This window comes from Canis aureus, chromosome 6 (assembly GCF_053574225.1).
Source record: "Canis aureus isolate CA01 chromosome 6, VMU_Caureus_v.1.0, whole genome shotgun sequence".
Lineage (NCBI taxonomy): Eukaryota > Metazoa > Chordata > Mammalia > Carnivora > Canidae > Canis > Canis aureus.
The window spans coordinates 74,928,003-74,953,219 of NC_135616.1; the positions used below are offsets into that span (position 1 = coordinate 74,928,003).

Here is a 25,217-nt window from a genome sequence, read left to right on the forward strand (position 1 = left end):
TTTAAATTAAAAATAACTTTTATTTCTTATTACAAAGCAATACATATTACTGACGTATTTTAGCATGATTTTTATTTATCCAGGAGATAAACTTCTCACCAGAGAAATGCATCTCTTGGCTGATACTTATAATACAAATCAATCAGAAAGAAAAATATTCAAAAGAAATCCACTGTGCCCTACCGTAGTTGTCATCCTTTTCAGAAGGCAGGTACCTAGACCCTGGAAATTTAATTTAAGGTAATACTATGGACATCAGACTTAAAATCTCAACCTCCCTAAATTTCTACCGAAAAACATACAACACCAATTATCTAACATTCCGATCAACATACATGCAGACACTACTACGGGATTTAAAAGTATCTCACATGGATGAATAAATAGCTAAATAAAAACATTATCTGATTATCAACAGGCATTGCGTTCAGATGCAGAAAGAAACCTGCATCACAAGAACAAAATCATCACAGTACCGCACGCTACGAGCGGCCAAATGAAAAGCCCCTGCTACAGAGCAGAGTCAGGAGCCTTTCTGAAGGCAGCTTTGTGCGTATAAAATAAGCTCCTGGTTGCTGGATGCTGAACTGCCTGCAGCTCAGCTCATCACATCTTAGGTAACAGAGCCCTGTATCATCCACAGTATAAAAGAACCATTAAAAGCTGCATTTCATTACCTTTCTCTTTACTTACCCTCTTGCCCAGCAAGTGGGTATCTGCATGAAAGGAAAAAAGTATTTAGAAAGCTAAAAACTTACTATTCTTAAAAAAAAAAAAAAAAAAAAAAAAAAAAAAAAAAAGGATTTTGCTTATCTTTATCCTTTGGAGCTTCCATACCCTCCTTTGGAGTTGTGACATATTTAAATCACATTGACAGAGAATCACATTGCTCTAGAGAACTACCTGGCTTAACTTCACAGGAAACCAAATGATGGATGCACCAAGGACTTGGCTCTCCCAGCATAAGACACCTACATAAGAGGTCTGCGTAAGAGACCAGCAGACCCAATAGTGACAATTAGCTAGGAGGTAGGCATCAGAACCAGCTGCTTTCTTAGAGACAGACCCCACAGAAAGTCATGTCCCCCTGCACTGGTTGTGAAGCAAGAACTCCCAAGGAACCCTCTTTCATTCTTCAGGTAATGTCAACGGCACCCTACCTTTCTCTCCAGCCCTCATTCCCAACTGGTAGAGGATGACCTAGCCCTCTGCAGCTATGAGGGGACACAGCATCCAGTAGAAAATACTGGATGTAGCTACTTGTGAAACAGGAACTTTGACGATGGGTACTCGTTCTGGGGAGCCTTGCAGTCAGGATGATCCTACCCTTATGGGGCCTGGAACAAGGAAAAACTTCTCTAATGACAAGAAGGCTGACTGAGACTGCTCTTCCATCACCGCAGAAGAGACAATTCAGGGACTGAATTTCTCAGATACCCGCTATTCACCTGGTGAGTTTGTCTCGTTTCCAATGTGACAAAAAGGGACTGCTAGCATGCATCCGTTGTGTGCGCGCCCGCGAGCCTGGAAGGGATGCAGAGACCAGCTCTCACAGCACAGAACAGGCTTGCGGCAGTGCAGCCCTCCCCTTGGAAACACATCTCAAGAGGTGCATTCACATTTCAGAAAAGAATAGGCAGCCAGGGATACAATCGCAGGTGAGAAGTGAAATACAGAAACAGAACAAGACTGGCCAACTGGGCTCACACCCCAGCAGAGATAATACAAACTCATCGGCTCAGGCTGTTGGATGTTTTGAGGCACAGGGAAGTCAAGTCTTCCTGTGTAACAGACATTCCCATTAGGCCCGAGGGGAAGAAATGTAATGTTTTTCCAGGCCTCATTTTGGTGGCCCCGAATGTCCAATCCCAGCTTAACTTCCTGATGGAGCCCCCGTGGAGCTGGCATCCCCAGGCTCTGCAGTAGTAGATCTCAGAGAGGTCTGGCCTCGGCCTTCACGTCATCGGCAAAGCGGGGTGAGGGGCGCTGAAGGGGAGTGAGTGCCTAAGCACAGCCAACCCAGTTTCCGCCTGGGAGCTAGAGGGGAAGAGAGACAGAGCCATTACACCACACCGACAAAGGACAAAACACAAGAATCCCTCCCCTCCCCTCCTTTGCACTGGCCCCCCCACTGCCCATGACCCCACGTCTACACACACATGCATGGACCCTCTGTTGTGCTCCCCTTGACCGTTTACCAAACTCCGACAGCACAGTCAGGGGCTTCTTTCCCTGAGAAACCAACCTTTGTGACCTTGTTGGATCAGGCACTGCTTCCAGACCTAGACCATAAGCTATATACCCAAGATAGGAGGCAGAGGCTGTGGGAAGCCCTGTGGTTAAAAAGGAGAGCATGTAGGCTGCTATCAACCAAAAGACCATGGTGACAAAATGGCACTGCAGTCAGAGGCTCCTCGGCTTCTGAGGAGGCTCTCTATGGTCCCTTCCGAAATCCGAAATCCGTCAGGGCAGAGATCAGCTTCTTCCCAGAAGCTGGGGCTGAACGTTTTGTGAGGAACTCTTCCCCCTAGAGCAGTGAATCCCAAGTGTTAAATTTGCATGTGAATCACTTGGTAATAAGCCTATGAAGATGAGGATTCCGATGACAGGGCCGAGAGTCTGCATGGCTAATGAGTTCCTGCTCCTCGTGAGGCTAACAGGGAATGAGGCGCCAGGCGGTGACACACTTCCACCTGTATTTCCTGTCCCAGAAGTTTAATGCCATTTCATTCTGTTGACTGCAAGGTTTTTAGAAACAGGCAGGTCATGTTCTAGAAGGGGCAGCCCACTAAATTCTAAGAGATCTCCACCTTTTTTTCTTTACAATAATGAGTTACATGTTGCTAACGGGAGTCATAGTACAGTGTAGGCAAAGGCAATTTTTTCTTAATTCTTAAAGAGGTGCCAAAAACGTACACACAGCTTCTACCGGAGTTCACGTGCCTTCCATAATGTCCTACTACCCATCCTTCCCAGAAGGTGGTGGAAGAGAGCCATGCCCACACCAAGGAATCCAGTCATGCTGCCAACTGGCTTTCACGAGTCTGAGCTCAATCATGGAGCAGCAGCACATAGTTTTGGAGGTGGGGGAGTGGATGGAGAACACAACTCAAAATACAAAACAAAAAACCCAGAAGCCTTCTGATAGGTTCAAGTTACTCAACGATTTTATTTACCCGTTCTATACACACACACACACACACACATACACACAAAAGCACATTTCAAATATAGTTATACACACCTTCTGTGGATCTGAGTGCATATTTTGATATCATGTCACCACATTAAATCAGAATGCTGGTAAGGACTCACATTACTGTTTCACCAGAGCTGTGCCTAGAAAATCCGCAGGATAACTCTAGTACATGAGTTCCCAATTCAGTCCGTTCCCTTCAACCATTTCCTATTCCCTCCAAGGGGCACAGCTGGTGATCAGTCCTTTGCTTTTGCCACAGTAAAACCATCACCGTATCAGACGAGTTGATTTTGTTATTTCAACACAATAAAAAAGAAATGTACACAAGCAATTCAGATACAAAAACATTGAGTTGATAGATATTGGTCCTAGGTCCCCAGTGAAAGGCTGATTGGAAAGAATACTTTTGCCACCTCTTAAAATCCATTTTTAAATGTAAAATTTCCTTTGCATTTTTATTTATTAGAGTAAGAGCTAGATGCATGGGAGACAGAAAACAACAGCATTATCCACTGCTGTATCCCGGGACAGGGAAGCTGAGGACACAGCAGGGTCAGCAGCCGCTGGTGAAAGGCAAGTCGTGCCTACAAGTGGGTGAGTGAGTGGAATGAATGCAGGCAGAGGTAACAATTTCAGGCTTTGAGCAGGCATCTCCTTCGCTGAGTTCACAAAACATTATACACAAGTGATGTTCAATCTTCGTTTGCTACAAAATGATGAGAATTTGGCTGCTACCCTAAATGAAATGTCTATTAAAAATCATAGTATACAGAACTTCCCCCTGAAAAAACATGTGGAGTGTTTACGTCCTTTTGTTGAAGGACACATGCGACAGACACAGAATTCTAGTAATACGCATCTGCTACTAAAGGGTACAATCAGCAAACAGACTGTTGGATGACAAGAAACCTACTGGAGTCCGCCAGCCAGTCAGCCAGCATATTGTTATCGCGAGATACAGTCTTCTAGACACCAGGCGTCTAAATTAAATTCCTGGGAAGTCAGAGATCCATCCTGCCAATGCTGCAACCTGGCTCAACTGTTAGATCTTTTTAAAATTAAAATTTTTAAAACATGACCAAGTCAAAATGTATGCTAGGAAACCTGGGTAAATTGGTCAAATTTCTGGAAAACAAACACAACATGGCTTCTGAACTCAGCACAGACAATGGAATGTCCGTAAGACTGTATAACCCAGACACGGTCCCTCAATCATTAGACTTTCTTCCCCCTGTCCTTTGGCTACCCCAATGGGTTTCTCCAGAACCTAGACCTCCTACTCAGAGAACAACCGTAAGATGGATTTATTTCCACAGTTATGTCAAGTTTCTTGAGAATGCTGGTGCCACTGTAGATCCGTTTGTGGGTTACAAAGAGGAGCACCCAGAACATCACAGGAAACACTCATCCATTCAGCCTGGGAATACAGACACATTGTATTCCTAACTCTAACTTCTTGGGGGGGAACAACCAACCAACCAACCCTGAGACAACAAGATAGGACAGACCCAACAGCACAATGCAATGTTCTTAAAAGATTTTCTTACTCTACTTTGGGGCTAAATGTAAAACACTCTCCTTATCAAAATCAAACCAAACCAAAGGCAATACAGATTACGAACTAAATTCTAATTTGAGAGTTAAGAAACAAGAGAAGCTAGTTCCCTAAATCTGCTTCAGATTCCTCTTTCAAGTCTGTCACGAAATTCATCATTCAGCTTCCAAACAAGAAAATAAAATATACAGGGATTTTCCTTTCCCCATTTACTAGATTAAATAATTTAAACAGGCTAAAGCCTTCCCTTATTTCTCCCACAATGAAACTTGAAAGCCTCAGCAAAAGGTGCTCTGGGACCCCTCCTTTCTTTGTACGATCTGTGATCTAGACGTGATTATGGTAACGTGTAGATACAACTAACACATGTTCCAGTAAGAAAGGAAGAAGAGGAGAGAAAGGGCAGGAAGCCGAGTGTCTCTGAAATGTGGAGCAAGAGCTCTGTTCCGCTCTATTCTCCTGGCTTCTTGCTGCTCAAACTTCTCTGGAGGGATCTTGCTCTAAAACCTGAAGGGTGTCGAGAGCCTCACTACCGTCAAGTTCTAATTTCTCGTATCTTAATTTCTTGTGTCACCTCGGGCTCTCCCTTTGGGGGAAGCAAACTAGCACGGGGGAGGGTGGAGAAACGAGGAGCAGGCTGAGGGCCACAGAGGACATCCTGGCAACCTGTGTCTCACGCTGGGGTTCACAAAAAGGGTAACACAAGGCTCGTGCGCTGGAGAATCCTCCTCTAAGAGTATGCACAGCTCAGATCCAAAGTCTTTGGATCAAAATGCTCCTGCTTGTCATTCATTAGCTCTGAATTTTCTTAGTGCACAGCAGGAAAAAAAAAAAAAAAAGACTTGAATGAATAACCATTTGGCCTAAGGGTGCTGCCAGCCACTCAGGTTCCACCAGGGCTTGTAAAAGTGCCCCACCTTGTGCCTAGATCACATCTCATCCCCACCTGCGGGAGGAGGATTCTCACCTCCTACCCCCTTTAGTCTCACAGGACAAGAGAAAAGCCAGAAGTAATCTAAACTCCACTTTGATGTCCACACTTACAGACTCAAGGTGTTGCTCTTTCACAAACGTTCATTTGTTATAATTATATAACCTGTCTTCAAAATAACCTTCTTCAGGGCAAGAACCTTCTCTTCTACTTCCCTGTCCTCTACCATCATCACTGCCTCCCACCCAGCCCGAAGCCCTCACGAAGACCCTACGTACACGGAATGTAACGGCAAAGCTGTACGGCAGCTTAGATGCAACGAGGGGCAGAAGCTAGGCATGCAACCTTTTTGGAAACACTGTGATGTCCTACTCGGGATGTAAGAATAAAGGACTCCAGGTCACAAGTCAGCTGCTTGTGATGATAACCTTTACCATCTAAAGGGGGGGGGGGGGGAAACCCTGGATGGCTCAGCAGCTTAGCACCTGCCTTTGGCCCAGGGCGCGATCCTGGAGTCCCGGGATCGAGTCCCGCATCAGGCTCCCTGCATGGAGCCTGCTTCTCCCTCTGCCTGTGTCTCTGCCTCTCTCTATGTCTATCATAAATAAATAAATCTTTAAAAAAAAAAATTCTAAAGAAGATTCGAATGAATGCTCCTAGATGAGAACCATGACAAAAGGTCTTCTATTAGCAAACAAAAACACCCTTGGCCTAAAGCTCACTGGCTCTTGCCGGTTTCCTCTGAATGACAAATTGATAACTTTAAGGTGTGGATTCATCCCATCACTTATAAAAATCTCATGAGAAATCGGGACTTCCCTCTCAGAAGACTGCACATATGTTCATGTTTTATATGCACAATTGGAGGGCCACCAAGGAGCTAAGAATCCCCTGCTCTAAACATTTCCTGTTTAACCCTGCGGAGAAAATAAAATGACAGAAGCAAATAGGCAATTCCAGACAACTCAGAGCTAGACCCCTCAGGGTCCCAAAGACTCCAGGACATTAAGATGGAAGAAAGAATACACCCGTGAGAAGATTAAGTTCATCATCAGGCCTCTCCCAGATTTAGGAGAAAACAACAACAACAACAACATTGCTCATGCAAAATTTTTTTAATCTAAAGTGGAGTGTTGAAAATTCCAGGAAAATAAGCTCTAGTGACCTCTTCCCTGCTGTCTGCCTTGAGCAATGCCAGCATCACTGGTGACTCTTTAACCTAACTCTGTCCTACACAGCCCCAGAGGTCACTGGCCTCGGCAGGAAAGTTGCTGTGGATGGCAAAGCTGGGAGCCACTGGAAAAATAGGCATGGCTGCCCTACAAGAGACCTGCAAGAGCTAGAGAATGTCCCCTTCACCTAAACCTCACTCTACAGCTGCCAAAACAACCTATGCCTGGCTTTTGAAGTGAAAAATACCAACCAAGACATTTTGCACACACTCAGAGCCAACTGCCCCCAGGGCCTCGTAGATTCAGGACTGGTTCTCAGGAAAGGAGGCACGTACTCTCACCCTACGTCCACTTGCAGGCTCCAGAGCATCTGTGGATGTTCTACAGCCTAGACTGACCCTTTCAGGACCTGGCTTGAGAGGAAAGGAGAGGGGAAAAAAAAAAGCTCCCCCAGTCTGGATCCATTGAGGCCCCCTGCCGAGAGCATCAACAGAGCCTAGACTTCTCTCTGGCCACCCCTCCCCTGCTCCACAGACACCACGACGACAATGCCATGCACCACACCGGACAATCCAAAGGGGAGGTGAGCGAGGGGGGGCACAAAGCAGGCAAGTAAGGACTGTGAGTAGAGCACACTTCGAAGAGACAAAGGTGAAGGAAAAATGGGCTTCTGCATCCCCCTCCGCCCCACCCCCCACTTTACCAACACAAGGACGTTAGGGGTTTAGACACCAGGGACAAGAACCAAGTCTACGGGGCAGGCTTAACCTCAGACCCAGCTATGCTAAGCACCCAGGGGAGCGTATCCCTTTTCCTCCTTCTCCAGACCACCCCAAATGAGGACGTGTCCTGAAATACCCACTGGTCAAATGGCCCCTGGGCGGGGACATGTTTCACACTGGAGAACAGCTAAGATTGGTCTGGAAACACGTGAGCTCACGTCTGTGTTAAGATCCGTGGTGGAGCACTGGGGGTAGGGGCTGGAAGTTAAATGACTCCTTGGTGCTTAGTGACAAGGGCAGGAGGCCAAGCCTGGAGGGGACACACGGTTACACCACCGGAATGCTGACTTGGGTCTTCGGCTGGTCGGCCCCTTCTTGCGTGTCCAGGGCACGGAGAGGGCTGAGGGGCTTGAGGGGCCGGCTCCCAACACTGTAATTTCTTGGACGCCTTATTGTATTCGAACTGGACAGAGGCGTAAAGCTGTTCCTTCTCATCCTTACAGGGGTTTGGTTCTTGGGGAAGTTGTTCTGATTGGAAATGGAGGGACACCACACAAATGAAAGCCAAGCCAAAAGCTCACTCATAAAGGTTAAATAATGCTTGTAACCACAACAGTTTTCTCCACTCCTGCTCCTCTGCAGAGAGAGTCTCTCATAAGACATGGGCCATGGCCTTATCGCTAAGTCCCAGGACACTAAGGGTTGTAGAAGGAGAAGCTCCTTGAGTATCATACTCCAGAGGAGGAAGGAGGGTCCATGAAAGGAAGGGTCTTATTTAAGATCACACGAATTATCAGGACACACCTAGGAACAAACCCTATACCTCCTGACCCCACCTTACAGGCTCCTCTGGATCCTACTTTCTAAAGGGAGCACTCCCGGGGGCGGGGATCTGTATCTCACTTCGGCCAAACACCTGCCATACTTAACTGGATTTCCAGGAGCCAACTTTCAAAGTTAAAACTCATGAAAGAGGTACTAATTTAAAAAGCCATTAATTCCAACATCTCTTCCTTTTGGAAGTAAGCAGACTACATAGGACATGAATTCTGGATGTTGTCTTCCTTTTGTACGTGAACAAAACCCCAGTCTTGTGATGTCAAAGGTTCAAAGACTAAAGGTGGCAGGGAGCCTGCACGATCATCTGTGGGAAAATACTTACAGCTGGCTTGTCGCGGTGAGTGTTCACAGCCTCCACATTGAGTTTAATTGTTTCCACTTTGCATCCTGGGGAAACAGGAAAGAGAAAGGCCTTCAGGAAAAAAGCTCCAAAAAATATTTAGTTTCAGTGTGAGAAACATACCACATAAGAATGTATATATTCCCAAACACACATATATATCCCTTTTCTAAAAGATTTTATTCATTTATTAGAGACAGGACATGCACATGCACACGTGAGCTCTCACACAAAAGGGGGAGGGGCAGAGGGAGCAGCAGTCCTGGCTAGGCGCAGAGCCCGACTCGCAGTGGGATTCCAGGTCCCCCGAGATCATGACCCGAGACGAAGTCAGACGCCTCACCGACTGAGCCACCCAGGCGCCCCCCCATACATCCTTTCAAAAATGGAAGGCACTGATGCAATTCCTCTGGTACACAGGGGTGATGGCAGGCTTCTAGAGAAGATTCAAACAGCCTGACTTTCTTCAATTCCCCCACCCCGCCCAGCAGCCGCCAAGCTTATGGTTACCGTAGGCCACAGGAGTAAGTTTGAAGATGGTATGGAGAGGGCACCTCAAGTACGGTAGCTCATCTGAAAGCAGAAAGGCAGGGGAGAGAAGTCTCTCAGTACCGCGTCGTAAGGTCAAGTCGGTGGGGAAATCTAAGGAGCTTGCGGGGTTGTCTTTACCTTGACCCCGGGTTGTACAACTCCACCCCTAAACCCCAGACAATGATCAGGATGGCCACCAAGAAGCTGCCCAAGCTACTGAGAGGCTAACATCCGTCCATTTTAGATTTTTCCATGCAGCAGAACAGGAACAAGTGCAGAAGCCAGGACCCGGTGGAAGCACAGACTGTGGCCCCCTGGGTGTCCCGAAGGCCCAATCCTCAGGCTTCCCAGCAGCTCAGATAGAGGAGAAAGGGAAGGGGCAGGGGCAGAAAAGCCAGCAACTTCCTTACAGTTCTACCCAGAAACTATCCTGTGCTGCATCCAAAGGATGAAGATGCTTCTAAGACACGGCCCTCCTTACAGCCAAACAAGCCGGGAATATTCAACCACTTTTCTGATTCTGCCAAGAGAGTCAGCTTGACGCCGGCCCTTTAGCCAAGCTGGATGAAGGAGCTCCAGCAGCAGCCACTCTCCACTGGGGGCTTTTGTACCAAAGGAGTAAATTCAGCAAGTAGTTGGCGCGGTGGCTGCTGGGAGCCCCACACTGCTGCCGGAAGAATGCACTCCAATTTGAGTAGAAGAGGGGGAGGTTCGGTTGCCATCCCGAATCCAGGCCCCTCCCCATAAATGTGTCCCCTGGCCCTTTCCTCAAATGTCACCTGCACCCTTGTCCAAGAAGTAGGCCAGCAGGCAGCGCATGACAGCCTGGTGGGAGATGACGAGGACGTTGCCCTGGCGCTCCAGCTCCATGATGACGGGCTCCAGCCGCTGCACCAGGTCCTGGTAGGACTGTGGGGGAAGTGAGGCAGACTGGTAGAAGGCCAGGCTCAGGCTGGCAGCCAAGGCGGTAGCTGGCTCCAGAGTCAAGAGGCCACTTCTCCTTCCCCAGCTGGCTTTCCTCCTGGAGATTCAGCGACTTCGAGTCGCCGGCTAACTCCCCCAGCCCTGGGATCCCTTGAGAATACTCAGACCTCTCAAGAGTAAGAGTCAGGTCAAGAAAACTACAGGTCAAAAAGAGGAAATGTGAATTCAGCCTGTGTCTTATATTTCCTTCCCACAGACGAACAGGCAGTGCGTGAGGCAAGGAGAGGCTCCTAGGGGTTTCCAGAACCTCTCCCATTGGCTCTAGCTATGAAGTCGCTCAGGCCAGCCAACAGCCTCAAACACAAAAGGTGACAGGGAAATCATTCATCCCCCATATATTTACTCGAGCCTATGCCTGCTTGGGTGGGGGTGGGACCTAGGGAGTGCAATGAAGAAAAAAAAAGTAAAAAAAAAAAAAAAAAGATGTTGATTCTACAACTAATCAACACAGAAGACATCCTGGCACTCTCTTCCCCGGAGAGACATTCGACTGTCTAAGCTGAATTAAATGTGACCCAAAGGCCAGAGGACGAAACTACATGATGCCTTGACTACCCTTTCTAGACCCCCCACCTCCCACCCGATCCTTCCCCCAAGTTAAAGCAGTCGCCCCACATGAGGAGAAACCTCACCTCCCCACCAGGGTACCGATACAGGTATTTCTCTTGATCTCGAAGAGCGAACTCGTCCGGGTACTGCTTCTCAATCTGTGCATAGGTCATCTCCTCGCACACGCCCTGCAGGGAGCCACACGGGCTGCAGGAGGGAGGCCAGCCCCTGCGGCCCACCCAAACTGAGGAATCCCAGCAGGAATCTTACTGCGCACCAGGCACTGTGCCAGGTCCTTGCCTGGGCGGCTGGGACTAGCAGGAGGAGGGCCACTGCACAGAGGATGTGGCATCTCCAGTTTATGCTGCCACTTGCTCGGACTCTTCAGAGAAGTTAAAGGTCCGAGAAAAGTCAGCAGGATAAAGGGATCAGGAAGCAGGGAGGAGAAGAAACTGAAGGGACAAGAAAATTCTTGCAGAAGGCGTTAAGAGTACAGAGGAAAAAAAGAAAAAGAAATGCTTGCTTTTGTGTTCAAGGACGGGGAAGCCAAAAATTGGAAAGGAGTTTTCTAAGCAGAAATTAAAGAAGTGAATTGTCAGCTATTTCTTCTTCCCAAGAGAAAAAAATACAAGGGAACCAAATGGAGCTGCATTCTCCCCAGGTGCCAGGGGGCCTAGGTCACAGAACCGTCACTGGCACAGGTGCTACCTGGTAGTTCTAGTCTTCTAGGTCAAACCGCCCATATCATGACTTCTGAGGGCTCTTGCTGGAATATGAGACTCTTACTGGCTTTGTAGCCATCAGAGTTCCTACTCACAGCATCGATCTCGTTCAGAATCTTCCACTGCTCATAGGTCACACCCAGGGATTCAGCGGTCTGGATAGTCCTCTTTAGCTGGCTCGTCCACACTTTGAGGTCTGCTATCTCCTGTTCCTCCAGAAACTTCCTTAAAGCCTGGGCAAACTGAGGTTGGAGATAGAAATTTTCAAAGGAGAGAAACAGGTGCGTGCGCGCATACACACATACACTCACAATTGCTAACTCGGCCTGTAAAGGATGATATGTAGGACCATGATCAAAATCCAAAAAGTGCTACACAGTTATGATAAACCCAAGAGGAAATGAACTTCCACTGGAGCATCCTGTACTGTGCTAAGCATACAAGTCGTGCCCAATAAATAACTGACGGTTGAATTAACAGCAGAAGTGGTTCCCAAGTTACCATATTACAACACAGCCAGAATGAGTGGATGAGAAGAGGTCTTCAGCATTTGCTTGACCATCTGAAACTACGGTCTAAGCCCCAATGGGATTTAGGAAGAAGGAAGGGGATAAGAGAGAGGACCTCCACCATGCCCTTCCTCCAACTCTAAGCCTGGGAAATCCAGCCTACTGCTGAACGTCTCACCTGTTTTCCCCGAGCCGAGAGGCCAGAGTCACCCCCAATCTTCCCCAAGAGGTTGAATTCGCTCTCTCCATGCCGGCAAAGGTAAATGGTACGAGGCTGCACGTGGATATTCATGAGGTAGTAGACGATCTTGCTCTGGATGTAGTCCTGGACTCTGTTCACTAAAAATCGCTGGCCCACATTTATCACCTTGATGAAAGAAAGATCCCTAGGACAGAGCAGGAGAAAGAGAGAACCTGTGAGATTGATAATTTGAGGAGAACAGCAGGAAGGGAAGGATTCCCACAATGACTTGTGGGCTCAAGGCCCCTCTTCCTCCTCTCCTGTCAGAGTTGATCCCCATGTAAGGAACCAAGCAGTAAGAGATTATACCTCGGACCCGAGGAGGTAAGATGTCCCAAACTTCTGGCCAACCTACCACTTCTTCAGTGCCTATGGTATGCCATGTAGTGTAGGTAAGTATGATATGAAGAATCCAGGCTTTCCCTCAAGAGCTAGGCTAGGTGACCTCACAATTTTGCTAACCCTAAATTTTAGTGAGAAGCACAACCCCCATGTGAGGCAGTCAAGACCCGGCCCGGGGACAGCATCACAGGCAAGCAAGATCTCTGCAGAATCTTAGAGATCTCTACACATCCCCTGCATCCACCTAATCAAGCCTCTCTCAGAGGTACTTCCACAGTGGTTGCGTCATCAGAGAATTTCTCTCACTGTAAAAATAATAAATGCATATTCCAAAAAAAACTTTCAAAAAAAGGTGGAATGATGCGAACAAAAATCACCCAAACGCTATCATCAGAAATACTATCTATAAATCTACACACACTGTTCTATTCTAGAATGTTTTCCTACATAGGGCTTCAATGTAGAAGAATATACTATTACACCATTTCTAGAACAATGGTTTCAACCTCTGTAGGAAGGAACACCTCCCAATACTAACATTCTGGGCAATTGACTTGAAGGAACTTAAAAGACACAAAATATTGAGCAGACCACTGACACCCCGGAACACAGAACTATGCACGCTTTTCTCACCATCTTCAACATGGATTTGTCATTTTACTATGGCTCTTACATCTCACACACACCAAGTTAACCCACACTGAGGACTGTGTTGCCAACAGACACTACCACATTAATAATGGCTGGCACCCCATCAGACATTTCTGATGAGCCAGGCATGTTCTTAAGGACTTTACATGCTTTATATACATATGCGTGCGTATATACATACACACCTATCTGTACATACATACACACATTTTATATATAACATTTATATATGTTTGTTACATTTTTACTTACATTTGTATCATGTGCAATTATACATAACATTATATATATATATATTTGTACTGTACATTTTACATAAACATACATTTTTACTGTTACTATTCCAAGTGTAATATGTGTACTTCTACATTAATGTATGTTACACTGTAATGTGTGTGTATATATATATATAGTACATATATGTAGAGTATAAATACATACACATACACACAATAAACTTTAAAATTGATCAAAAGCTGATGACGCATCTCTACAACACCCTAGATCCGAACTACTGATTTTGCTCCTCAGGGACACATGGCAACACCTGAAAACATCTTGGGTCATCGCGGGTTGGGAGTGTTACTGACAGCTAGTGAGCAGAGGCCAGGGATGCTGCTGGACATCCTACCGGGCCCCCAAGGGCTGTAACAAAGAATAAGCTGGCTCAAAATGTCAGCAGTGCAGAGACTGAGAAATCCTGTTTTAGAGGACAGAGAGGAAGAACTGACGATAGAAGACACTTCACTGTGCGAGTATAAGATGCAACCTACACAGAAGCCACAAATCCATACCTTGTTTCTCTGGAATGATGGAAACATTACAGGCCTGGATGGTCAGCAGAAAGTATGCGGACAGAGGGAGGAAGGCTCTTTTCTCAAGCGAGACCCCTGCCTCAGGCCCTTCAAACCGTGGCCTCAAACCTTACTTGTCATAGTTGTCTGGGTCAAGGGGTCGGTAGGTGACTTTGTAGCACTCGATTCTCTTTAGGAAGTCCTCCATCACATTCTCCCTGTTCCTTTCAGGGTAGTCCGGGCTTGACACCTTTACCTCCTGGAATCAGGGAGAGTAGGGCCTGGTCAGAGGTGTGCCCTTAACAGCCCTCCTGCAAACAGCCAATGCTAAATAAAGAGAAGGAAGTCCATAGAAGGGCCCTTTTGCTGGCGCGCTGGCAGTCCTTGTTTACTGAGCACCCCCTCCCGGTCCTGTGACCCTGGCAACCAAGAAAGGAAAGACAACTGGGAGTCATGTGCCTGCCCTTGGCTGAAGGACTGAGACAGTCACACAGCTCAAACTGCTCCTGGGCCCCAATCCCTTTATGGGTCCTGCTAGGGACACAGAATGGGTTTCAATTTCTCCGTACGGTCACTCTGAATAGGGTGCATGAAGTGGCACGCCTGACTTGGACCAGGTGCCTCTTCTTAGACGTGTCCAAGTTCCCACACTGCTAGGAGAGCACTACATGATACCAGGTCTACATAGCACAGTACAACCCATCAGATGGGCACTGGTTTATACCGTGACCGGACAGGGCATGAGGCACTCAGGGCATAGAGCACTGACAGTCAGTGGGCAGAGCACTTTCCTGCATGGTGGCCCTGACAATGAAGAGACTAATCTACTCTGAAGACATCCCCAGGTCTCAGCATCCAGCTAATCCCCAGAAAACAGAACCAAAACTCCTACAGTCTAAGTCTTGGCTTCAAATACAGCCCATTCTTCCTTTATTCCTCAAAGTCTCAGTTTCTTCTCCTAAGGGAAGAACGTGGAAGTCTAAAATGTTGCTCTGGAAGATCAAAAAGATCACCCTGCACTGTTAACCGGGTCTCTTTCTTTCTTTCTTTCATTACCCAGCAGACTCTCCCCCTATCACCCACCAACATACACATAACCCAAGGGAGAAAGGACAGGAGATGGTATGCAAGGGGTGTCACCTACCAGGATGTTAGCAGCAATGACATCAGGATCATCGCAGACAGATTCCACAAAGAATACCTGGCCAGGGAGAGAAGGCGGTGATAAATGAGCCAAAAATGCCCAGGCTGTGCATTAACAGCCTATGTTCACGCCTGCCCCACTGCAGCCACCACAGCCCCCAGGATTTTCTTTCATGGATGTGGCCTTCAAGGCCTCTTCATTCAGAAGTAGCTCTTACCACATCCCCCAGGCCTCAGACATACAGGCTAAGGGGCTGAGAAAGGACCTGAAAGAAAACACTCAAGGAGTGGGGGTATTCCCCAAGAGAAGCAAAGCGGATAGCCAATCCAGTCCTCACCCGCCAGAGTCAGATCCGCACGTCCCTCCTGACTCCCCACCTCCACTCATCCCTTTCCTCCAGCATGGAGCCAGATCCTACCTTGAAGGAATTCTCCTTGGCAAAGCTCAAAATCATGTCCCTCCTCTCCCTGGTGGTATTGGTGGCATCGAACACCTGGGAAGAGAGGCCACGAAGTAGATGAGTAGGCTAGGAGAACTGCAATCCCACCAAGGCAGACCTAACGTGAGGCTGTGCAATCTCTTGGATGGAGATCAAGATGGGGAAGAAGCAGGGAAGGCTTACAGCAATCTGCCCGTTCTCCTCAGTAAGATACGCCTTCACATCTTCCAGCGCCACCAAAGCACACTGTCTGCCATCAGAACAGAGGACATCATAAGGGTAGTGCCAGGTAAGTTCAGGCACAGCCAGAGACACGAACCACTGGGCTGCTGGGGGAGTCACGTGCCTTCCCTCCTGGTTTTCCCTGTGGTCAAAATTTTCCCCTAACTAGACTTTTCAACTTCCCCACTGTTTTTGGACCAGCCTAGATCTTTCCCCTTCCCCTGCCCCATGCATATAAGGTATCCCTCTATAGGTTTACTCTGCAAACATACATGCATCTCCCTGAGCCTGTTCTTCTACGTACCTAAGCCCAATGTGACCTGTCCACCAAATAATTTCCAGTTCAAATTCCCACTGATCTTACTGAATATTTAGTGAAAGGAAAACCCAAGCCCTGCAACATCCAGTCTTATGATGGCAGAGAAAGAGGTGGCTGGGAGGTCAGGCCTAAGAAGACTCACTTGCGGATCTTCATGGCCTCCTCATTGTCGTGTCGGAAGAAGTCGTAGGACTTATAGGACTTGACTGCTTCACGTCGATATACCCCAAGATTAAACACTGCAGATGACACCAACAGCCTTCAGCAGTGAAATAATACAATGGCCCCACCAAAGGGGACTTCTTGATCTAACGTCAGAGTGGCCAAGGAAATGAAAAAAAAAAAGCACCATGGTACGTTGGGAACAATACCAGATTTAAGAGTCAAGTTAGAATCAAGTTCAGGCTTATTAGACCTTGAACAAGTCTTAAACTGTCTGAGTTTCAATTTCCTCAGCCACTTTGGCTATTTCACAGTAGTACTACTAGGATTAGACAAGATGATATAGAAGGACGTAAAGCCCTATACCGTCAAAGGCATGCCTTCAAAACTAGGGCAGTCCACCCAGGCCAAGAGAAAACAAGTCTATAAACAGAGAATAAATCTAGTAAATCAGGAATCAACTACTATTTCTTCCAGGAGCACCCTGTAATCCTGATGCCAAGGAGAGTGAGTCTCCCAAAGGCCTGGGAGGCCCAAGAACTAGTCCTTTCCCTTCCCAAGGAATAAATGACCTGCACCTACCTTTGGTGGGCACCCCAATCCAGTTGAGGTAGCGTGTGAGTTTCTTAGACACATAGGTTTTGCCCCGGGCTGGCAAGCCAATCATAACGATGAGAGTTGGGGAGTTGGTCATATAAGATGCCCACGCTAGAATGGAAAGAGAACAGAACTGAATGGCTTAGGGGCTGCGGAAGGTTTGTGCCCTGGGCTAGGAACTTATAGACCATAACCTCATTTAATCTTCATACACCTCAGTAAAGCCAGGGGGAGGACTGGGATGGCAAATAGAAGAGCTATCAGATCAACCTCCTAAAAGAAAACTAAAAGGTCATATAAATTTCCAAGTACCCAACCAAGACATGTCTTCCCAACATGGACAAAGTCTCCACAGAGGTACCTAAGGTGGAAAGAGAGGCAAATGTGGCAAGGATGGAAAGATTAAGAACCACGGCACCTTCCTTAACATAAAAATATCTAATAACACAAGAACAATAGGGCTGTGGAGGCACGCCTTGTGCCTGGAGATTCTCCAGTGATGAGCCAGCCTGACTCCTACAATAGGTCCAACAGAGTTTCTATCCTGAGGATCCCATCTATCCCTTCAGAGCCATGGGCAAGAACTAGCTTGCCCACTGTAAAAAGGGCCTGGTCTCAAGCCGTTCTGGCCTTTGTGCTCAAGACAAGCTTAAGCCAGAATTTCTAAACCATAGTGCAGACTGTGGCAAACCCTACTTGACACAAGTTCTATCTGTGTCCTGAGGTCTATGAGTAGACCTCCGGAAGCTTCACAGTAAAGATAGCCTATAAGGGCATCATGGCCAGTCGGCCTCATTGGCCATGTGAAAACAAGACATTTAAAAGCAGGAACAGCCACTCATCCATCCTTCCTTACGAGATTTATTTCAGGAACGCTCACGTACAGAGCTAGGGCTCACTCGACAGGCAGGGCAACCTAGATGGTCAAGTGACTTGCCTAAGGCTACAGGATGAGTCATGGAAGCGCTGGCATTAGAATCCAGAGCTTGTGCCTCCTCCGCAGCTTGCTCAACAGGGGCTGGTTCCTCCCTGCCCATCCTGCCACAGAGGGGTGGGAGGAGAGGGGCCTCCATTGCGGCTGCCCACTTTCCTGGGGCCAGCACCCAAACTGAGGTTGGGTAAGGAGGACTCAGGCTCTGTGGGCTCCTGTGAGGGGAGGCCCTGCCCAGGGATGGGAGGGAGAAAGAATGGCCTTCGCTTTCCACTTCCCAGCACTGCTTTCCGGAGGGTGTCCTGCAGATTGCTGCTGCTTCTCTGCTCTGGGACAAGGTGACCCTGTGAAGCTAAGAAACCATTCAGTAAAGCTGAGGTACTTGCATGGGAAAGTCATTTTCAACAGATCTCATCTCACTGGAGAAGCGGGCAGAAGGACCTATAGTTGACCTCGGAAGGAAGAGCGTTTCCTGGGGATGTGGGGCAACAAGTACCCAGAAACCAACGAGTGGCCCCAGTGCTGAGGGAGGAGTGGATGCGCGGACTCCAGGTCAGAGGACTTGGCCTTTGGTCCTTCACCCGTGGCCCACATGGAAACTTCCTGGGAGTGGGCAGGGACTCCTCCAGAGCAGGTAAAGAGCAACGTAAGTGATTTTCATCTGTGTCCAAACAGGGAGCACGAAGGCAGGCAAACATCAGCCGGCAGCCTCAGCTCATGTGAACCCCTGATCTCTGACCCGACAGGTCTGCCCGGGGAAAGCTGCCTCGGGTGTCAGCAGTACAGTCCTCATGAATCTTCACTTTCTCCAGCTCAGCACCACACTCTGCTCAATCCCTCATGATCTGCCTCATTACCTGCATTTCTGGGTCTGCTTTGTCCACAACTTCCAGCCCATTAGGCACTTCCCCACAAAGGTCCTCTTGCTCTCCCCTACAGCTAAAAATGAACTGATGCTCGGGAGCTGCTCTGAAGCTGAACATTGGACCAGCTGCTGCATGTTTACCTAACTGAAGAGAGAATGCTAAGAGCAAAAGAAAACCAGGGTCCCTAAGGACTCCCCAAGGCACCACACCGCCCACCTCCGGGCTTCTCGTTTTTCAGAGTACAAAACTAAAACTCACTTCCCATCTCAAACTGCCACGTTGACAAAACTAGGAACGTTCTGTCCTGCCTGTTACAAAACAAAACCACTGCCACCTTAATTTGAACAGTAGATAGTTCAAGCTGATTCATTTGAGACAATATAACCTACCTCTTGGCATATAATGGAAAGCCTGAAACGCTCTCCTACCTTCTTTACACAAGATTTAATTCACTTTCTCAAACTTGGCTCTGCCTCCCGAACATACTTAGAGGAACTGAGGGCTTGGGAACTTCCCTCCTACAAACAGAAACAAACCCAGGCAAGTGAAGAGCTTGGCCCACAATTCCACAGTAGAAAGTCAAGGTCAGGGCTCTGACCGGACTCCTGGTTTCGTGACTGCCCCATCAGCCCCAGCCACCAGATCTCGTCAGCACCTGGCGAAGGGAGCCATGTGGTGAGCATGACTATGCTCTCTAATCTAATCCTGAAGGGTGCTCTAGTAGGTCAGTGGTTCCCAGCCTTTTGGTGAACAAGGCTTTCTTCCACTGTTTGTTCTAAACAGGCCCAATATTTTTGAAATACGCAAGCTGATTAAAATGTGTTGCATTTGTATTTTTTCCATTCATGAGACGTCATAAAACTGCTAATTATCTCCTACTATTTGACTGATAGGCATGAAATAACCAAGTTCTGTGGCTAAACACTGAGAAAGTTAACGTTGCAGCTCTAGGTGACAATGCTGATTTCCATCCATGCACTTTGAAATATTAAGAATACCTAACAATATAGACCTTTTTAGGAGAATAGATTAGCAATATTGATCAACATTTCAATTGTCTTTCCTCCTATTACATCTAAAGGAAAAGTTGCTGGTGCAAACATGCAGCTTTCTGTGCAAGGATGCTCCTGCAGCACTGTTTGTGATGGTGGGAAACCGGAAACAGGGCAATTCAAATGTCCATAAGGAAGGAAGCTGGCCTACCCATAAAATGCTATACTATGCAGAAAGAGGTAAATCTGGATTTACAAACACAAGGAAAACCCCATGATATAGTAAGGTTTTTTTTGTTTGTTTTTTTAAAGAAACAAAAAAAGGAAAATTGCAGCAGAACAGAATATATGCAGTGTGAATCTATTTTCATTAACAGGATACACCAGAAGATGTCAGAAAAATCAAACTTAAGGACAGGAGAAATTGTGGGAGATTTTTTTACTTTTCACTTTGTTTTGTTTGAATTTTTCACAAACATGTCTTGCTTTTGTAAATGAGGAAAGGTACACATGGGAAGCTGTTTCGGACCTACTCAAAATCCCATAGAATAAAAGAAACAAAGAAAAGCATGTATACACTCACCCCTGCCCCCACCTGCCTAATTCCTGAGGTGCCTGAAACCAGTCTATCTGAGCACCTTAAAGGAACCTCTGCCAGCAACCACTCGCTGATGTTCCAGTAACGCTCCTTTGGGAGGTTTTGGCTCCCTGAAGTCCTTCTCCAGTCCTTCTCTGAGTGAAGTTAGCCAACAAGGTGTAATTGGCAGCAAGGGGATAACGGCTGAGCTATTAATAAAGCAATTGCTAGGTGTGAGCACAACCAGGGGAGCCTGCTCCAACACCCAGGCAGGCGATGGAGAGAAGGAAATAAACACCTTTTTCTCCTTTGAATTTGGCTGCAGCAGTCTCCCAGTCCAACCCATGAGGGGGGAAGAGAGAGAGTAAATGAATGATGGTGGAGTCAGGACAACCCAGATGCTTCTAGTGGGGGCGAAGAGGATGGAGTTTGGAGAGGAGAAATCAGAGCACGGAGCAGGAATCAGGGTCTAGAGGATCAAAAGGGGAGACCTGGGATTACTGTCTCCTTGACTATCAAGAGCCCTCAAGGCAGAAAAACTGCAGAAGAGTTTGAATGGCACATAGCAGGTTTTTGTGGAGAATAAAGCTGACGCTGGACACTGTGCAGTCCAGGTTGCCACCTGCACTCTATAACCTTTTGAATCAAGTGTTCCAATAACACAAATGCAGCTCTCTTTAGTACTCCCAAATCTGGGTTACAGTATTGTCTAGAGGAGAAAACATTCTTTACTGAAAATCTAATCCTTCATAGGGCTCTTTTAAATGGTTAGCTCCCAGCACGGCATTTACAGTACGATTCAATTCATATGCAACGAAAAGTCACCAGTGAAAAATAATACGCTTTCGCTCTATAAACACTCTTCTAAGTGCTTACTTATATTTACTCATTTAGTTCTCACATTGCTCTTCGGGGAGGCCCTATTAGCATCTTACTTATTTTATAAGTAGGCATACTAAGGCGCAGAGAGGATAAGCAACTTGTTCAAGGGCATGCAGCTAGAAAGTAGTAAAACAAGGATTCAAACCCAGGCAGTCCAACTCCAAGGGCTGCACTCAAACATCATGCTATCCTAGTTTTCTTTCATGGGGTCTTGCACTCAGTACCTGGCTTCCTGCCCTGGTAGAGGAAGGAGACCCTAATCGTGCAGATGTGCCAACCCCCGTATCACATCCAAACAAGCTGCCTCTGTCGCAGCACAAAGCCCAGCAAGCTTCATTAGTGATAGATGAAAACAGATTATCATCATCAATCACGAGACTGACAAGGACATGACATCAAGGTTGAGACTCTGGGGAAAGACTTGATCATGACAGGATTGATTTTCCAGGTCTTATTCTGGTCGGCTATTTCCACTTGCTGTATACAGGACTGCTGACGTGAGAATGGACTGACAGGGTTCCAAAGGAAAGGTACATCTGGAAGCAAGGGCAAGGGTTAGCATTCCTGGAGGGTCCCCAGAAACTGTAGGGACCAGTTGCCTAGGACCTTTTGGCCATACAGTCTATAAATGAGGATTAGGAACTCAGATGCAGAGGGAGAAGAAACGATGTTTCATTTCTATGCAAACCCACCTGCTGTCTCTGTTTATAGAACTGGCATGGAAACTGTCTCAGTGAAACCTGTCTCCAGAGGAATGAACCTGCAGGAAAGGCAGCTTGCAAAGTGCAAAGGCTAGCCCAGTGGGAAAACAGGGTGCCCAAGTCACAGTGAGAGATCAGATGTCAGAACCTGACTCTCCTGAGGCCTGTCAAAATTAACTACTACTGGCTTTTACCCGCAATTTCTGCAGTGTGCAGCACCCTCACAAAACATGGCCCCAAAATAAAGGGAAACTGTTAACAGTATCAGCCCTAAGTAATCCCCGCACCTGCCACTCTGCCTTAATCTCTGTGTGGGTAACTTTCAACATCAATCAAGTGTGCAGATCCCCCTACGAGACAGCTAGAGAAAGCAGTAAGAAAATGTGGGGATATACCAGCAGTCTGGCCCCAGTGACAGACATTTCACTGGGCCTACTCATTTCAGACAAGAAATTCCCCTGGTAGACTTGGGTTTTAAGTTCCCATATCAAAGAATTCTCTCTCCCACCATGTATCAAAATCTAGCATTACAACTATAGCCCTAAGAGAAAAATCCCGGGAGGGAGCAGCCCCCCTCCTGTTTCCCCAGACTCACAACATTTCTTCTCTGACATTCGAAGATTGGAGGTTTTGGTTTCATAGCTGTTGTTGTTCTGTTCCGAGGAAGATTCAATATTCCCAGACATGGCAGCACTTCCGGAGATGTCTGAAAGGGACAAAAGGAATGTAAGGAAGGAGACATCCCTCAAGAGACTCAGTGAAGAGGACAGGTGCAGAGCAGTGAAAGAATCTTGGGCCAAGGGGATCCCTGGGTGGCTCAGCAGTTTAGAGCCTGCCTTCAGCCCAGGGCGTGATCCTGGAGACCTGGATGGAGTCCCACGTCGGGCTCCCTGCATGGAGCCTGCTCCTCCCTCTGCCTGTGTCTCTACCTCTCTCTCTATGTCTCCCATAAATAAATACAATCTTTAAAAACATTTTTTTTTAAAAAGGGGTTGTTAAAAAAAAAAAAAAAAAGAACCTTGGGCCAAGAATCAAGTTCAGCCCTCTTGCTCCGGGTTAGTAGCTCCGATGCCCCTAGATAAGTCCTCCTTAGCCCTGTTTCTTCATCTGTAAACTCCGTTGCACTAGAACCTTCCCCTTTTAATGCTGACTTGGGAGTTACATTTACATAAATTGGCTCCTTCAATCCTCCTAATAATACTTCGGCAAGGCATAGGTGGCTACCATTGTTACTTTCGCCCAAAATGTACAGGTTGAAAGACGGAATTCAATCAAATGAAGTGGCTCATCCACATTCCTTCCTGACCTCAGATTCTCGTTTTCGGAGCTGGGGAGAAGAGCGGCACGAGTCAAGAAGTCAAGGGTGTGCGAATGGGCTGCAGAGATAGGTCGAGTTCGTGATTGTGAAGTCAGTCATTGCAGTCCAAGGGCAGGATTCAGTCCTGCCAAAAAACGGGAGAAGTGGGGGGGGAGCTCAAACACGGTCCCTGATGGAAAAGCTGTGCCCGGCCCCGGTGACGACCCCGGCGCGTCATCGTCATCTCTCCTCCGGGGTTCCCACCCTCCAGCCCTTGCTCTGCACCGTCTCCCCACCTGCCCCTCGGCTCGCAGTCTGTAAGGAACACTGGGGAGCCAAGAGGTGGTAAATGACTTCCCCAAGGTCACCTGCTGAATGCGAAGCCGTGACTCCCAGCTGGGGTGGGCGAGCCTCGTGCTCACGCCCCGCAGCCAGACAGGCAGCGCGTGGGGACCAAAGGTCCTACTGCTCCGAGCACCCTGCACGGTTCTTCCGCGGACCGCACCAACCCTCCGAGCCAAGGCACCAGCCGCCGCCCCCTCCCCCGCCCCGCCCCGCCCCGGGCCCTGCGGCGCGGCAGCCGCTCACCCTCGGAGCCCTCCGCAGCTCCCCCCGGCAGTGGCCCCGGCCCCGGCTCCGGCCCCGTCCCCGGCCCCGGCCCCGGCCCCGGGACGCCGCGGACGGGAGCCGGCACATCACGTGCCCCGGCCAGGCTCCGCCACCCTGGCGTCGGTCCTCACCTGGAGAGGCTCATCCGCCAATCCGGCGGCCGCAGGCTCCCCGGGGCGGGGCTCCGATCGCAGCCGCGGACGGCGGCCGCGGAAGGTGGAAGGAGAAACCGCGCAGCCCGGGGCTCGCGAGCTCCCGAGCGTCCCCGCACCGGGGAGGTGCGTTGCGTCGTTGCTAGGCAACTCCCAGGGCTGGGGGCGGGGCCGACCAGGACGACGCCCCGCCCCCCGGGAGACGGGCCGCGGGGGGGGGGGGCGGGTGGCTTCCTCTCGCGAGAGTGAACGGAACAGACGTCGGGAGGGGCTGGGACTTTTTAGCAACCGGGAAGCCTTGCGGGGTTAACGCTTTCCTCCCTGGACCCCGGGGGGACCTCGGGACGCCCGTGGACTGCAACGTAGACTCGGGAAGGTGCTTGAGCCGACGGCGCCGTGGGGCGCGTGCGTGCCCTCGTAGGCCGGACCCCGAGGCCACTCTGGTTGCCCCCGCAGGAGCCTCCCGGGCGGTCCGCGGGTCCTCTGCCCCCCTCCCCGCGGCCCCCCGGCGCCGGCCGCCTCCGAGCACCAGATGGGAAACCGCTTCGGCAGAAACAAACGTTAAGACACCGGATCACGAGAGGTGTCCAAAAAGGCAAAAAGCTTTCATAAAACTTAGAGGCGGGGGGGGGGGGGCTTGTAGGGTAGAGAGGGGAGTTTGCGAATTTCGCGTGCACTTTTCAGCTGCCCCCAGGCCTTTTCTGATGACGTTGGATTCTGTTGATAAACCCAAACCCCAGGGTAGGCAGGTGTGCTGCTTCGGATCCCGGATGCCCTGCGTGCGTGCGTGCCTGCATGCATAAATAGGTAAGGACTATGGATTTCTTGGAAAAGAAAGAAATTCAGGGAGGCAGAAATAAATAAATAAATAAATAAATAAGGACTATGGATTTCTTGGGAAAGAAATCCAGAGAGGCCAAAATAAATAAATATATAAATAAATAAATACTATGGATTTCTTGGAAAAGAAAGAAATTCAGAGAGGCAAAAATAAAGATGGACTATGGATTTCTTGGAAAAGAAAGAAATTCAGAGAGGCAAAAATGAATGAATGAGTGAATAAATAAGGACTATGGATTTCTTGGAAAAGAAAAATTCAGAGGCAAAAATAAATAATACATAAATAAATAAAGACTAGGGGGATCCCTGGGTGGCGCAGCGGTTTGGCGCCTGCCTTTGGCCCAGGGCGCGATCCTGGAGACCCGGGATCGAATCCCACGTCGGGCTCCCGGTGCATGGAGCCTG

General features: G+C 48.3%; 1 protein-coding gene across 10 annotated transcripts; it reads right to left on the bottom strand.

Moving 5' to 3' along the window:
• PFKFB2 (6-phosphofructo-2-kinase/fructose-2,6-biphosphatase 2) lies at positions 1 to 24,109 on the bottom strand. Of its 10 annotated transcripts, none has more exons than XR_013382378.1 (17): positions 23,952 to 24,106; positions 23,221 to 23,356; positions 22,510 to 22,620; positions 16,951 to 17,076; positions 16,349 to 16,445; positions 15,849 to 15,915; positions 15,645 to 15,719; positions 15,227 to 15,283; positions 14,217 to 14,341; positions 12,233 to 12,440; positions 11,641 to 11,787; positions 10,907 to 11,011; positions 10,070 to 10,199; positions 9,270 to 9,332; positions 8,742 to 8,806; positions 2,246 to 8,107; positions 1 to 2,037 (listed from the first exon to the last, which is right to left on the bottom strand). XR_013382378.1 is itself a non-coding variant. In XM_077902308.1 (17 exons), the coding sequence occupies exons 3-17, from the start codon at positions 22,598 to 22,600 to the stop codon at positions 2,005 to 2,007; spliced, it is 1,566 nt and encodes a 521-aa protein (XP_077758434.1). In that variant the 5' UTR covers positions 22,601 to 22,620; positions 23,221 to 23,356; positions 23,952 to 24,107; the 3' UTR covers positions 1 to 2,004. The 10 variants fall into 10 exon arrangements, 9 of the variants coding, with proteins under 9 accessions (XP_077758434.1, XP_077758428.1, XP_077758431.1 ...); XM_077902308.1 differs by having other exon boundaries at positions 7,928 to 8,107; positions 22,513 to 22,620; positions 23,952 to 24,107; XM_077902302.1 differs by having other exon boundaries at positions 7,928 to 8,107.
• Positions 24,110 to 25,217: the final 1,108 nt, after the last annotated feature.